This window comes from Macrotis lagotis, chromosome 2, assembly GCF_037893015.1.
Source record: "Macrotis lagotis isolate mMagLag1 chromosome 2, bilby.v1.9.chrom.fasta, whole genome shotgun sequence".
NCBI lineage: Eukaryota > Metazoa > Chordata > Mammalia > Peramelemorphia > Peramelidae > Macrotis > Macrotis lagotis.
In genome coordinates, this window is record NC_133659.1 from 169,302,291 (window position 1) to 169,318,978 (window position 16,688).

The 16,688-nt window shown below is 33.2% G+C and overlaps 1 protein-coding gene across 2 annotated transcripts in view; it reads right to left on the minus strand.

The window, feature by feature from the left end:
• USP32 (ubiquitin specific peptidase 32) overlaps nt 1-16,688 on the minus strand; it is a 244,747-nt gene that overhangs the window by 95,756 nt on the left and 132,303 nt on the right. For both annotated transcript variants that reach the window (XM_074223514.1, XM_074223515.1), the window contains exons 6-9: nt 10,241-10,372; nt 5,273-5,380; nt 3,088-3,203; nt 1,700-1,762 (exon numbers count right to left, since the gene is read on the minus strand). In XM_074223514.1, coding sequence (XP_074079615.1) covers nt 1,700-1,762; nt 3,088-3,203; nt 5,273-5,380; nt 10,241-10,372 — 419 coding nt within the window. The remainder of the gene's footprint in view (nt 1-1,699; nt 1,763-3,087; nt 3,204-5,272; nt 5,381-10,240; nt 10,373-16,688) is intronic.

A 16,688-nucleotide genomic window follows, 5' to 3' on the forward strand; every position in this document is an offset into this window, starting at 1 on the left:
CAACCCAATGACAATCTCAAAGGGTCTAAACTTGACTACTGGCACATTACAAACAATGATATACCAAAGAAAATCAATTGTTAGACATGTCAAATTGACCAAATGGGGTAGCCAGTCACATGGTTACTACCTTCATGAACAGATCTTTGGTGAATTAGTGTTGACAGATCTCAAAGCACTCCCATCAGAGATCTAGAGGCAAATTAGATCAAATAGTTCAGTGATAGAGGCCGAAAGGACTACATGGCCTGCAGCTTCATGATCTTCTGAGCATCTCAGGACTAGAGCCTGAAGCCCAGAATCTACCATCTCTTAAGGAAAGAACTAGATATTTCTGTATGAGCTGGCCAATACTCCCTAGGATTACTGGCCTTACTCTCTATATATCACTTTTTCTCCAAGTATGACATTCATTAAAGTAAAAATAATACTTAAACTAAAAACAAATACTCCCCAAATTCTTCCTTTGCTGCAGGTTATTACTAATTGCTAGTCTACCACTTCATTTCTATTCTGAATAAAAGGGTTCATAATCAAGGGTTATGCATGAGTTATTTTTAATTAGAACTTACAAAGAGCTAAGCATAGAGATAAGGTAAGCAGATGGCTATAGCACAATATTCAAAGGAAACAACAATCCACATAGTACAAAGAATACTTTAGGGTATCACTTTTTATAAATGCATACATTTTTAATGACAGAAATGGTAATCACATGGCACAAATAAATTAACTTGAGATTATCATGTTATAGGTAGTCCAGTAAAGATTCAAAGAACTGGCAATAACAAATAGGAATAAAACTTTTCAGCAGAGAATAGTAGCGGTTCAAATCCCATTTCACTTATAATCTTGGTCAAGTCACTCAGATTCTTCACATGTAAAATGAGGGGGTTGAATTTAATGATGTTTCAAGTGTTTTTTAGCTCTAAATCTATTATTCTATGATCTTAAGGGTATAAAGTTCAAAGAATTATCTTGTCTCTTTTAGCACATACCTATAAACTATCATGACAGATGAATTAAAATGCTTTCAAACAAGGAGAAAAAAGAAGAATATCCTGATTTATAATGACTTTAATTCGAGTTCACTTATTTTTTCCCCTGAAGGTAGATTCCATGAAAATGTCCCTATGGGGCGGCTAGGTGGCGAAGTAGATAGAGCACTGGCCCTGGAGTCAGGAGTACCTGAGTTCAAATTTGGCCTCAAGACACTTAATAATTACCTAGCTGTGTGGCCTTGGGCAAGCCACTTAACCCCATTGCTTTGCAAAAAACCTAAAAGAAAATGTCCATATAGTTGAAAGCTCCTTAACCACAATTTTTAAACATTTTCATGAAAACTAAAGCATGTAATATAGTAAATAGCTGGTCTTGACCTGAAAAGGCATGGAATTCAAATTCTACTTTCAAAACACTAGCAGTAAGGACCCAGTTGAGTTACTTGACCTCTCAATTTTCCAGAAAAATTATACTTTGTGGATTACTTGCCAATCTACATCAAGGAAGGAAGTTTTCATACCAGAAAATCCATACATGAATGCAATTATAGTTCCAGACCAAAAAAATTAAAGAAAATTATAAACTCTGGTGTAGAGGTACTTAAGTTTCATAAAAATGCCTAAGGCAAACACAAACAGAATGGCACATGACAAATGTTTTTAGGTGAAAACAAATTAACTCTATTAAAAAAACTCACCTTTGTGGTATCATGTGCATTCAATATGCCTTCTACAATGTCTGACAAATTCATGTGCAGTTCCTTTAAAAACAAAAAACAAAAACAAAAAAGAATAATGAAAAAACAGTGAACACAAATTTTATCATACTTTGAATAGGGAAAAAAATACTGAGTTTATATTTTGGGGCATTTTGGAATCAATTTTAATTTATGACAGATAGATTCTGATATTTGCTTAGACAAAACCTAAAAATCACATTTAATAAAAATCTTCAATTTAATACAACAAAGTTACTAAACTTTTTAACATTATTTCTAACTGATTTTTAGAATGGTCAGACCCATAAACAATTCCATAAGCAGTATACTGGTTTGTTTGTCTTTCCAGGACTCCTCCAACATCGTTACTATCTTTTGTCTTTGCTACTTTGCTAGGTGTGAGGTGAAACCTCTGAGTTTTATTGATTTGCATTTCTGTGGTGATTTGGATGACTCTCATATTTTCCATTCATATTCTTTGAGGAATTGTTTGTTTCCTTCAAGCACATCCACTGGGGAATAGCTCTAAGAAACAAAAGATTATACCCCAAAATATGTGTTACAGTCTTTTTTACAATAGCCAAGAACTAGAAACACAGAGTAGATGTCCAACAACTAGAAAATGGTTAAAGAAATCTTAGCACACAAAAAGAATGGAATATCTGTAAGAAATGATGAATATGAAAAATGCGAAGTTGGAGAAGAATTACAAAAACACCACACAAAGACAATGTAAATGGACAGAAAAACAGTCAAAAACAAAATAAAAAATGAGAGCCAAATTAAATTAATTCTATCTCTAAAAAAAGAAACTAAAGAATGCACTTTTTTCTCTCCTTTTTAGAGGTATGGACAACTACATACATGTTTCAGTATTTGTTGATATGTTGGTGAATTTTACTGAAATCGTTTTTGCCTTCTATTTTATTGTTATGAGGAATGACTCTTTGGGAAGGGAAAACTATTTTGGAAAATTAAGGTGGTCTAAAAACAATAAATAGTCACAATTTAAAAAAAAAAATAAGTATTTATTAAACACCCTATTTATTAGTGCACCTACCACTATGCTAGGTTCTGGGGATTCAAGGACAAAAATGGAAAATCATGTTTTGCTTTCAGGAACCTATATTTTACTGAGAGATACAAAACCTAAATAAGTTGAAGAGAAGTAGAGAATTAACAATTAGGGGAAAAAAGAAAAGCTATCTTATAATAGGAGATGTCATTTGAGCTGAGTCTTGAAAAATGCATTTGAATATCTTTCTTTTCCAAGTGCATACATTTTGAGAAGTAGCCAAGTTGACATCATTTCTTAAGTAATTCCCCTTGCCACCCAACTTACACGAGATTCACAGCATAGAACTTACAGGGATATCATCTGTGCGGTTGTCCTTCCAGACCTCTAAAAGTGCAACAACCATGTCTCTCAGTTCAACTCGTGAGAGGACTCCATCACGGTCAATATCAAAAACCTTAAAACAAACTAATAAATAGAAATTTTTAAATAAGATGAATTACTTCTATACTTTATGTACATGGCAAAATATTGGCTGCTGTTTTTAGATAAACAAGAATGTTTTCAGCCAACTGTGTCCCTGGGTAAGACTGTCACAGAGTATAATATTTAAGATAGTATTGGCACTGCTTTGAGTGAGCAGAAATCATACTATATATTATACATAAATAAAACAATATATTAAAAAATAAAAATAAAACACTATATTAAAAATTCGAGGTTGTTTTATTGTCACTTCATTCCAAGTAAGGCTTCTTTTCCTGTAAGTTGAAATGAAAAGGTTAAGTTGCTTTGAAATACTATTCTTAGTTCATAGTATCATGGGATCACAGATTTAGAGAAGGCAGGTTTATTAAAGGCCAATGACTACTACCTCATATTAAAGATGAAAATACTAAGACTTACTGAGTTCAAGTAAACAGATTAAAGTTAAACAGGTAGAGAAGGGTAATGCTGGGATCTGACCCACATCACCTGATTTGCCACCATTGGTACTGGTTGACAAGTGACATTTCATTTCTAAACTTAGTAATTAGTAATTCTAAGTTTTAAAAGGTGATTTCATAGGAGAGTCGTTCAGTTTCTTCAGGCACACGTAACGCAAATGCCCTAGTCTGGTCTTAAAGACAACATAATTTTTCCATTTACTTCTTGAAAGCAAAATGTTTGTCTTGTGGTACTAAATTCTAGTGAGTAGTATGGTATAGTTTCAGCTCTCCACAGTTTGAATGCATTATGCCAAAAATTGAAAAACTGATAAACTGTTACTTCCAAATGATTTATTTTGATTTATTAACTTTCCTTAATATATTGGGAAAAAAATTTGGAAAGGATACTAAACTTTCACCAAGAAATAAATAACTTTACTTTCAATTCTGGTTTCACAGAAATGATTAAATCCATTACAATGGTTGAAGATTGAAAAGGTTAATGATATTTCCTAAGAGAATTTTGTCCCAGGATAATCCCTAAACAATATTTAACAGCAACAAGATCAAAATGGAGTGATCAATTCTCCATTTGAAATGAAGAAAAGCATTTGAATTATTATCAATTAAAAAGAAAAGTGTGCTTTTCAAGTTTACAGATTATGGAATTTTTTCTTTGTTGTTATGATATATAAGTTATTCATAGTTTATGTTACTAGATAGCATCAAGGAACCAAATTCTAATACCCATCATAAACAAAGACAGAAAAATATCTAATAATTAAAAATGAGTTAAATTCATTAAATGTCAACAGCTTGCAGTTTCTTAAAAATGCTTAAGATTTTTAATATATAATATGTTTTTGCCTGTGAATTTGTACTATAATTGTATTTTGGCTAAATACTACTAGGCTAGTATATAATAAACTGAGAATATATTTTGCTGTAAATTTTACTGTCAATAAAATATTCATGGATACAAGTGATATTAAAACACTTAATTCTTTTTTAATTTAATACCTTTCTTGCAGATGACTCAAGAAACAGCTATTCTGTTTGAAAATTTCAAATCTATCAGGATCAAAATATTTCTGCCATCTACTTCATTTAATAGAAATCAAAAGTCCATTAAAAATATCAACCTCATCATTAACAACAAAGACCATAAAACAAAAGATATTTTGTTGAACTGCAAAAATAGTTATCATCCTTCAGGTCAAATATCATCACAATTTGTTTTAACTGTCCTTTAACCTTCATGAAAAATAAAGTAGAGCTCCAGAAATGGAGTCAGGAAAATCTAAGTTCAAATCCAGCTTCAGATCCTTACTGCTGTGTGACCCAAGTCAAGTCTTCCTTTTCTTCCTTAGTTTCCATAAAATCAGGATAAGACCTACCTAAATTGCTGAGTAGCAAATGAGATAATATCTGTAAAGTACTTTAAGAACCTTAAGGATTTTATTATTTTTTGGTAATTTTCCTGAAAGCATTCTCAACAATTTGATAATAAAAATTCAAGTCTTCTCAATTGATATTTTTAAATTAAGCTAAAATAAAAAGTCTTATTTGATTGCAGTTTTGGTGGCAGACAACATTAAGTACACTTACATTTTTGTCTTTCAGCCAGAGGTCCCCTGCAACATGCTGACAACCCACAGGATATCTCTTTAAAGTCTATGTGATTGTCACGATTTTCATCAAAGGCATTAAACAAACCTGGAAAATAGGAAAGTGTCATGACAATCTATGTCTAGCTAGTTCATAAAAATGTTGACTTTTTGTCTGATATTCATGAACTTGTTCCTTTGTCATAAATCAGGGAAAATGTAAAGCATTCTTTATCAATGGCAATCAAGTGGGGCTAGGGACATGGACTGCTATGTAGCAAAATTTATTCTTTTAAAAGCTTCCTGGCATCATTTCTCTGTCTCTGTTTCTCTTTCTGTCTCTCTTCTCTCACCAAGGTTATAGGTCAAGAGATATCTCTTAGCAGCTTACATTCTTTTCAAAGCATTGCCACAGATGCTACATCTTTAACCTCCCAACTCCCAGATAATATATTAGTCCTACTTTTGCTTCACCTTTTTCTCCCTAGTATCATCTCATAATCTCTCTCATTCTCACAATTTCTCCAGATCCAATATTACTACAAAGAAGAGATACTCTCGCATTTTCCCACAACAGACATATATATTTTCTGAAAATGAAAGTAATGTAAGTGCAGAAATTGAGAAAGGACTGGAAGAGAATTAAAAAAAAAAAGAACACTAATGCAGTCTTGGTAGAGCTAAGATCTGATCCAACCTTTCTAGAGAGCAATTTGGAACTAGACCCAAAGCACAATAAAAATGTTCATACCCTTTGATCAAGTAATACTACTATTGTGTTTTCCAAAGAGATCATAAACAAGGAAAAAAGACTCCCACATACAAAAATATATACAACAGTTCTTTTTGTAGTGGCAAAGAGTTGGAAATTAAGGGGCAGCTATCAATTGGGGAATGACTAAAAAAACCGTGGCATATGAATGTGATGGGGTACAATTATAGTTCTGTAAAAAATCATGAGTGGGCAGACTTCAGGAAAGCCTGGAAAGACTTGCATGAATGGATATTAAGTGAAGTGAGCAGAACCAGGAGAACACTGTATACATTAACAACAACATTGTGTGATGACCACCTATGATGGACTTAACTCTTTTCTAAACAGGTCAATGATCAAAGACAGTTCTAAAAGACTTGTGATGAAAAAAAAATGCCATCCACACCCAGAAAAAAAATCATAGTGTTTGAATGTAGACCAAAGCATACTATGTTCATTTTTTAAAACTTGTTTTATGTTTTTCTTTCTCGTGGTTTTTTAATCCCTTTTAGTTCTAATTCTTCTTTTACAACATTACTAATATGGAAATTTATTAACATGATTGTACATGTATAACATATCAGAAAATACTTGCTGTCATGGGGAAGGAAGAGGAAGGCAGAAAAAAGATGAGTGTTGAAAACTATCTTTGTTATCTAATGTACTTTAAAAAATAGAAATGTTACTTAAGAGGATGAAATTGAGAAAAGAACTTACCTGCAAGAATATATACAGAAGAAAATTGTTGTAATAGGAAAATGACATTTTAAATGTTAACACAATTTTGAATGCATTCACAGATGAATTAAGATCTCAAAGAGCAGTATATACTAAAAGAACAGAAAAAAATGGAAAGTATTTCACACACACGTACACACACACACACACGCACACATGCCTGAGAATCTATTTTCTTATTTGTATAAAATATACGTGAGTGTTCAGAACATGTTTTCAAAATATCGTTGATAAACATGTGAGAACGAAATAAGTGGGCTTAGACAAATAATGTTCTCAGAAGACTAGTTTATAAGGAAATTTGACCAGAAAAATAGCATTAAAAATACTTCAACAAAGTAATTCACTTGATTACATCAATAATTATTTATAATTCTTTTAGAAATGCAAACATAGGGGCAGCTAGGTGGTGCAGTGGATAGAGCACCGGCCCTGGAGTCAGGAGTACCTGAGTTCAAATCCGACCTCCTACACTTAATAAATACCTAGCTGTGTGGCCTTGGGCAAGCCACTTAACCCCACTGCCTTGGAAAAAACCTTAAAAAAAAAAGAAATGCAACCATAATGTCAATTTTATTTAGAGATTCTCTGATTAACAATATCAAGTAAGGAAAAAGAAAGAAAGAAAAGCAGAGATGTAAGCTAGTCAAAGGTGTTTACGCTGTCACTGAGAATCTGTCCTAAATGTTAGACCAACAAAAGAAAGATTCACCATACATGGCAGCAAGGTCCTCCAGACATTCCTGTTTATGAATAGCATCGTGCTGTCTTCATAAAGACTGAAGACTTCTACAGAGACCTCCAAAATGGAATCCATGATTATTCAAAAGAGATTAACCCAGCAATAATCCTCGGGGGGGGGGGGGGGGGGACAAAAAAGCAAAGTGGAAGAACATTCTATAATACTCAAGGCTGTTGGAAGGACAATAAAATGAGTTATTCTATCAGTCCTTTCACAAGGACTAAAAATGGAAAATGAATTCTCACCATATTTTAAAATGAGAAAAGAAGATGGATCAATCACTGAAGGAATATTGCACCTTTGATAATTCTAAGCAATTCTAAGGTAACTCATCTTTTTTAAATACCACTACTGTCCCAAATAATATGATATGCTGAACATCAAAAACAAGCATAATCCCAAAAGACTTAAAATAATAGATGACTCTAAGTATACTGAAGATAAATATGGTGGATACAAGTAGGCTAAAGCATAATTACTGTGCTGCGATGACTTATGAAGAATATCACCAAACAAATGAACCACTGTGAGAGGTTAGCTAGTCATATGGTGAGAGGATTAGCAGATGTAGAGAGACTAAGCGATTCAATTATATTCACTAAATATTAAAAGTCCTAGATTTGTAGGTTGACACATTGCTGGCCATAAGTCGTAGGGGCCCAATCATGTGGTTGGGGGCTGGAGGAAAATGATAATGAGTTATCACATTTGCTGTGCATGAATGGGAATTGAATTATATATGTGGCCCTCCGGGGGGGGGTATTTTTGGGTGCTAAGGCCCAGAACTAAGATTGGACACCCTTGTCTAGCAGTGGGTCCCTAGTATATCAGGTGGTTTCTTCTGTAGAATATTTATGGGAAAGCAAAAAGGCAACACAAAGGAAAAGGCATGGAAGCAATAAGATTGCAATATGCGTAAGTGAATTTCTGCATTAATTAGATCACAGAACCAAAGAAGTATCAAAGAAAACTATCATAAAAGAAATGAAGACAACTTTTTAAGAATCTGGGGGAGGGGAATATTTCAAGTTTTGGGGAGAAGGGCATTCTTGAGACAGAAAAAGAAACACCTTTATAAGGTTTCAAAAGCTATATCAGATCTGAAATAATTTAGTAGATAAAAAAATTCATGTCTCAGATGCTAAAATTTCTAATTCTGAGACACTGAACATATAATTTATTCATTCTACTATGATTGTAATAATATTGCTTATTGAACATATGTTAATAATAGTAATGACAATAGTAATGTAGAAAATTTTGAGGATAAAATCAGCACACAATAAAGATTGAGAGTCAATGATAAGGAGCTTGATGGTTGACTTTTAGTCCTCATGTACATCAGTTTCCCAATATTCTTCATGAAATTGGAATGACTAGTTTGTGGGTTCTCTCTCACATTCATTGAAATATTCTTTTCCGGGGGCAGCTAGGTGGAGCAGTGGATAGATCACTGAACCTTTAGTCAGGAGTACCTGAGTTCAAATCCGACCTCAGGCACTTAATAATTACTTAGCTGTGTGGCCTTGGGTAAGCCACTTAACCCCATTGCCTTGCAAAAAAAATGTTCTTTTCCTCCATTTTAATGAGATAGTATAATATCTTTTTTTTTTAAATAGCTTTTAAAGGAAACAGAAGGAAAAAAATTTATAAACAAAGCTAAATCAGTTTAGCTGCTTTGTATAAGTATTAAATATATATATATATATATATATATATATATATATATATATATATATATATATAAATGTTTATAGATGTAACTCTTCAAATTCTATTGGGGATAAAGTAAATAAAACATTGTTGCGAGTAGTGGCTGCGATACAGTGGAAATCTTATTAAATGAAGTCAAAAGATTTGATTCACATTCTAGATTTACTAGTTTTCTAACCTGGGCAAACTACTTCATCTCTATAATTCCTTTTTTTCATCCATAAAATGAAAAAAACTGAACTAGATGCTAAGATCCCTATAACATTCTAAAACTCTTCTTTTCACATTCTTAGAATTCAGGTCTGAAATTCAGTACCTGAACTATCAAATCAGTTATAAGGGACCTCAGGGGTAAGTGTAACCCAAACTCTTTTATGAACATCCCAAGTTTTCACTGAGCCTCAACTGAACACTTAGTGTCATGGAACTCACTACCACTCAGACAACCCATTGAATTCTTGGACATCTCTATTCACCAGAAGTACTTCGCTCAGTTCAATACTTTTCTCCATATAACTTCTATACACTGGGCCTAGGTTTTGCCCTTTGAGACCCAAGCAGAATGAGCCTAATCTGACAAAATCTAAATATCTAAAGACCAAGGTAATGTCCTGCATAAATCTCTTCTCTAGACTAAACAATTCAAAACAGTGTTTCAAGCAATAAATCATATTGGCATAATTTTCAGTCTTTTTCAGAATCCTTTCTAAAATGTTTTACCAAGAACTAAATGGATTGCCAAATGTGGTCAGACCAAGGTAAAGTACAATGAAATTAGCCTTTCCATATACGATGATCTGACACATTATTTTGGTAAATTTTTGATAAATCATTCAAAACACTCTTTTGCAATCCTGGGATAGTGAGGTGTAGAAGAGAAAATTACCTCCTAAAGTATTTCACACATAAAAAACAGGTCTTCTCAGAATTACAATGCTTAAGGGAGCATCATGAATGAAGACTGATCTAGGGAATGAGGTGGGAAGAGAAAAATTTTAACAGGCAATGAGAATGGCTCCTACCTTCACTCAGAGATGGATGAATGGGTGGCGAAACCAAAGGGCCAAATGTCTCTAAATCAAAACGGCCAGTCCGGGATTGAGCCTTCAGCAGCCAATAGCGTTTCTCAAGATCAATGATGTCTGATTCTTCCACTGACAGAGGCAAATCAAACAAAAACGTAAACCAACTAGGTTTGGTGGCCTGGATAGTCATTTTATTTTGGCAACAAATTCAAAGTAAACATTTTATTTTCTAACTAAGCTGCTTTTAAAAAGGTACCTGAATGACTTAAATAAGTCCAAAAAATCCTAAACCCATTGGTGGGAAAAGAATCAAATTCAATAGTTTTAAAATGGTGAGAAAACAGATTTGAAAAGTCAAAGAAAGAAAACAGGCTTAAAATTTAGAGAAACAGTATACTTGCTAGCATGAGCTATTTTAATAATCTATTAAAATTTTAATTACCTACAAGATGCAAGAATACAAAAGTAACAGAGTAACTATATCACTCATTTTATAATTATTTGGCATGAAAATTATGAAATCAGTAAAATATGTATAATCTTTTAAATGGTAGAATGAAAAAGTAGGGAAACCATAAAAATATCTTTTAAATAAGTATGTCTTGAAATGATAATAACTCCATTGTTTATGAGTAAATATAGGAAACTAGTCACAAAATATATGTAGTTATAATTATATTTTGTAATTAATTCCCTCATCAATGATAAAAAGAAAAAACAAATGCATCTGGGGTCATATTAAGAAATATATTAGGTGATCTCTTGCTCATCACAGGCAATGTGGATCAATGTACAACATGGAAACAATGTAAAGACTGGCCAATTGCTTTCTGTGGGGGGGGTGGGGGGAGGAAAAGTAACATTGGGGGAAAAATTGTAAAACTCAAAATGAATAAAATCTTTATTTTCACATAAAAAAAGAAACATATTAGGTACAGAAAGTCATGGTCCTGCCTTCCAAGGTCTTATAATTTGTAAGAAAGGCAAAATGACTAAACATAAAACAATTAAAGAATACAACAGGATAAAATTAAAAAGTAAAGCCTAAAATAATATTGGAATTCAGAAATGGAAATCAAAGATAGAGAATTTATTAAGTTCTTACTCCCTGTGAAGTACTGTGGGATTTGTATTCTGGGGATGCAGTAGTCCCTGACCTCCAGGAATTTACATTTAAATGGAGGAAGACAACATACTAAGAGAAGCAGGTAAAGGGAAGGAAAGGCAAGCTGCACATATAGATGTATGATTTTTAAATGGTGACTAGGAACTGAGGCAGGAGACTGGTTCCAGGTCAGATCAGATGAAAACTTAGCTACCGAAGTCTGCCATTTCAGGGGCAGAATTCAAGATTCAAATGATGGATAGGAAGGAGATGAAGATGGTAGGCAGCATAGTCTGGAAAGGATGGCCAGGACTGATAAAGGGAGAGAAAGTAAACTGTGCCTTTCAAAAGGTAGATAGAAATTAGATAAAGTGGTAAAGGAAACATCAAGTGAAACCACATCAAAGGGGAGAATGAACATGTCATATTTGTGGACAATAAAGAATTCTTAGGGAGAAAAGGTATACGTTGGTTAACATAGTTATAAGGCAAAATATGTAAACTGAGACCTTGAAAACAAGGAGTTTGAACATTATGTGAAAGGCAACAAGAAGCCACTGATAGCTTGTAATAAAAGTTTCAAAGGAGATTAATTTAATAGTAATATACAGCAGAATGAGTAGCCAATCAAAAAATTATTACAGTATTATAAGTGGCAGATCTAAACTAACTATGGCAATGGAATGGAAAAGAAAGGATACAATACATACCTAAAGTAAATTACTAGGGTTAAAAGTGAATAAGTTTTAAACTTCTATTTATGCAACAAGTGATTAGAAATTCCCCTATTTCAGAAAGTCTCCTTTTGATCAGATCAGAGTTCAGAGGGGTTGGGTGAGACTCCTTTCACTTCAATACCTTAACTATAATACAGAGGCCTCCCCTCTCCCTTTCCAGGTTTCTTCTACCTCTTCTGCACCATGCCCCTACTCTATCCTATATTGGGGGCCCTACTCTTCTTTGTCTAAAGAAGCCAAAAGTTGGCTTTTTCATGGACAAGGTATTTAAATCAAGGGTAGATGCCCATCTGTGGGTGTTCTAATTCTCTGACTAGTCCCAACAACCCCTTCCCACTCACCCACATGGAAGATTGTGACTTAGAGAAATATCAACGTATTGTTAGTTAACCTAATTCTGTTTTCCTCTTCCTTAAAGCCAAAATCTCTGACGTTTGTCCCTAAAATCAAAAAAAGTCCTAATTAAAGGTGCTTTTGCAAAAGTTACCAGACAATGAAAGTAATATCAAAAATGTTTACAATAAATTTTTTTGATAAAACTCTCAAAAATATGCCTGGGGTTCAATTGATAAACAGTGAACTAGTCCAACCATTTGGAGAAATTTTGGAACCATGCCCAAAGGCACATACTATATACTACTACTAGGCAAAGAGAAATCAAGAAAAAGGGAAAAGGATTTAAACATCACAAAAATATTTATAGCAGCTCTTTTTGTGGTGGTAAAAATTGGAAACTGAAGAGATGTTCATCAACAGGGAATGGTGGGGAGTGATTCATGAAAAAACATGGCATGACCTATATGAACCTATATGCAAAATGAGAAGTACTGGGAGATCATTGTGCACAGTAATAGGAATGTTGTAATAATTGTTAAAGACTTAGCTCTAGTTTTTTAATACACTGATTGAAGACAATTCTTTATTTGTTTTGTTTTGTTTTAGGTTTTTGTATCCACTGAGTCACCTAGCCGCCCCGCCATCTTATTTCTTTCTGAATTTAAAAGGCTTTCATATCCTTCCAAATATATTGTTCCTGGGGGCAGTTAGGTGGCTCAGTGGATACAGCACCCGCCCTGGAGTCAGGAGTACTTGAGTTCAAATCCAGACCCAGACACTTAACAATTGCCTAGCTGTGTGACCTTGAGTAAGCCACTTAACACCATTGACCAAAATAAATAAATAAATATATATATTGTTCCCTCTTTAATCCATTCACAATGAGAGTAATGTTCTACCACTGTGTCCCCACTTGCTCTCTCTGTGTCAAATCTAACTTTCATGCCTCTTGTATTAGATAATTACTCCTTTTTCCCCCCTCTCCTTACAGTTTTATTTATTTATTTATACAGTTATATTTATTTATCATACACAGCTCAGCCCAAGTCTTTCAAATTACCCAAATAATGATGAAAGTCATAAAGGTACTGATAAACAGTTTCACATATAACTAGACAATTTGACCTCACTGAGTAGCTTATATTGGTTTATCTTAAATTTCTTCTGGATCTTATATATATCAAATTTTTTTCCATTAAGGTCTGCTGTTTTTTGTCACAATACCTGAAAGTCTTTTAGTTCATTAAATGTCCTTTTTTTTCCCTTCTATTCAGAATCATACTCAGCTTTGCTGGGTAAATTACCTTTGGTCATAATCCAGCTCTTTAGTTTTACAGAATAAAGTATGTCAAGATCTATGGTCCTTCAACATAATCAATGCTAGGTCTTGTATAATCCTAATTATAGCTCCATGATACATATATTATTTTTTCTTATTGCTTCCAATATTTTCTTCTTAATCTGGGAAATTTGAAACTTGGCTGATAATTCCTGTAAGTTTTCCTCCTGGGATCTCCTTCTGGTGGTAATTGGGGGATTTTTTTTCAATTTCTACTTTGTATTTTTGTTCTAGAAACATCAGCATAGTTTTCTTCAATAATTTCTTCTAATATTGTATGAAGATATTTTAAAAATCATATTTTTATATTACTTCTCCTTGATCTGTTCACATCAGTTGTTTTTCTGATGAATGTTTCACATGCTCTGTTTTTGTGTTTTTTGATTTTGCTTTACCATTTCTTGGTGTCTTACAACATCATTAGCTTCCCATTGTCCAATTCTAGTTTTCAAGTAATTATTTTCTTCCTTAAGCTTTTGGTTTTTTATTTCAAGTTGTATGGCTTTCTTTTCATAATATTCTTGGATTGCTTTTTTAAAATTTTTTTTAGGTTTTTGCAAGGCAAATGGGGTTAAGTGGCTTGTCCAAGGCACACAGCTGGGTAATTATTAAGTATCTGAAGCCAGATTTGAACTCAGGTACTCCTGACTCCAGGGCCAGTGCTCTATCCACTGCACAAACCTAGCTGCCCCAGATTGTTTTTTTTTTAATTTTTTCCTCAATCTTTCTTATTTGATTTTTAAAGTCCTTTTTAAATTCGTGCAAGAACTCCTTTTGTGCTTAAGAGCCACTTGATATTTCTCACAGAAAAAGGGGCTTTTTTAATTCCACTATTTTTTTTCTAAATGTGAACTCAGATCTTCTCTTAGTTATCTTTTGCTTTGTTTACTCTTTTTTGTTTTAAGCAGTTATTACTGTAGTCAAGTTCTACACCCATGGTATCGGAATGATGTCCCAAGTCTCAGGTCCTTCTTTCTTTTATTTTCTAAGGTTTGTCCTGGGTTGTCAAGGTCCCAAGCCAAACTGTCCCACAAATGCTCATGGCTCCCTGTTGTCCCTTTAGCCACAAACTCCAGCTGTTTCTCTTTGCCCAGGAACTGAAACCAGGTAATCTGTTCTCCAAGCCTACAACCAACAGGGGTCCACCCCTCTGCTACCTTACTCACCAAGCCTGTGTGAGATCCTTCTCCCACACAGCCCCTGCCTGGGACTGATCAGCACGACAAAGCTTGGCATTCCTCAAAATCTTCTATTCAGTCTTCTGAGTCCCATCAGCTTCTAAAGGTGAAAGTTCCCCAGACTAAGGCTACCTTCTAACCAATTGCCCCCAGGACTTCCTATTCAATGATTCAATTGGCCTGGAGGAGGAGTTTGTACTTCACTCAGGTGAATGTCCAATCCTTACTGCAGTCTTCTTAAGTTATCTTTTGGAGCACAACTGTTTTACCATAAGTCCAATTTATTTCAGCTACTTTACAGTCACTATGAACTTATGTTCTGTCTTTTTTGGGGAAGGAAATTTGGAAAGCCAAAAGTTTTCTGACCAAGTCCACCATCCTCCAAAAATGCTCTTAATAGTTTAGTCCTATAATTCTTAAATTATCTTTACTTAGTCTGTTTTTGAGGTCAGTTATATTTAGACAATGATATATTCATATTTTTCTAATTTTTTAAAACTTTATTATATCATTTTTTTATATTTATTCCTTAGTTACTTAGTCCTTAGTTATTAGTTCCTTACTTAAAACCCTTACTTGGTTCCCCCCCACACACATTTTTGCCTCCATTGCTCTCAAACTATTCTCTTCATCATTCCTTATAGTATTATTACATTCTTTCATAATTGTATACCATTACTTCTTCATCTAGCAATTCTAGTTCAAATTGTACATATGCTGTGTTTTTCTTAGAGGCTTTGTTCAGAAATGTTTTGAAGCCAATCTCTTCTGGGTTTTTTTTTTCCTGGAGCATCTGCTCTTTTATGGTGAGATTCATCTTTTGTTTGAACATTCTTTCAATCTATTTCCTGACAGTTTTCCAGAACTCTTATAAGTGAGCTTTAGTTATAAAAGATTTACAACTTAAAAATATTTTGAGTTGACATTTGAACTATTGGAGAAAAAGCCATACAACTAATTTACATCTATAATTAAAGAAGTTAAAGGCTCTTTTAGTAATCATTTTATGAATTATTACAGACTTTTAATTTAAAAATAAGTACACAAATATGAACTATATTAAAAACAAGAATTCTTTATCTATCTATAGCTCCAATTCTCTCTAGTTCACAAGACTATTGCACCATATTCTCAACATTACAACTAGAACTTGGCCTGTACTTTGAATAACCATAGTCAAATCCCATGGCTTTCTTATGCCCTATCAATAATCATAAAAAATATTAGACAGAAAATCCAAACATTTTTATCTATCAAAGGTTTCTTTTAAAATCACTTTTACATAAAACAATGCTGAAAATCAATGACATTTTGCATCTTAAAATAGTTGACTGATAGTGACACTTGAAGCTAAAGATAAATAAAACAAGGATATGTAGAATAAAATTCACTAGATTTATTTATCAAGAGAAATCTATACTTGTTCAGAGAATTTTTTAAAATTATAAATTAATATATAGCAAAGAAAATGAATGTACAATTTTATTATGTGAAAATAATACTCGAATATCAGAAAAGCTAACTCTTTATTTAGACATTAAAAATAAACATAAAATATGAAGTATATACTAACATACTTTAAAGCACTGTTTTCTATAAAACTCAAATGTTACCAGTCACAATGAATCTATTTCATAAAACTCTGATAATTTTGAAAATCTGAAAGATATTTTCCAGTCTCCTAAACTTATGAAGAAACTTTGAAAGAACAGTCACAGAAGTTTTCTCCAGTTATATACACACAGTTGAT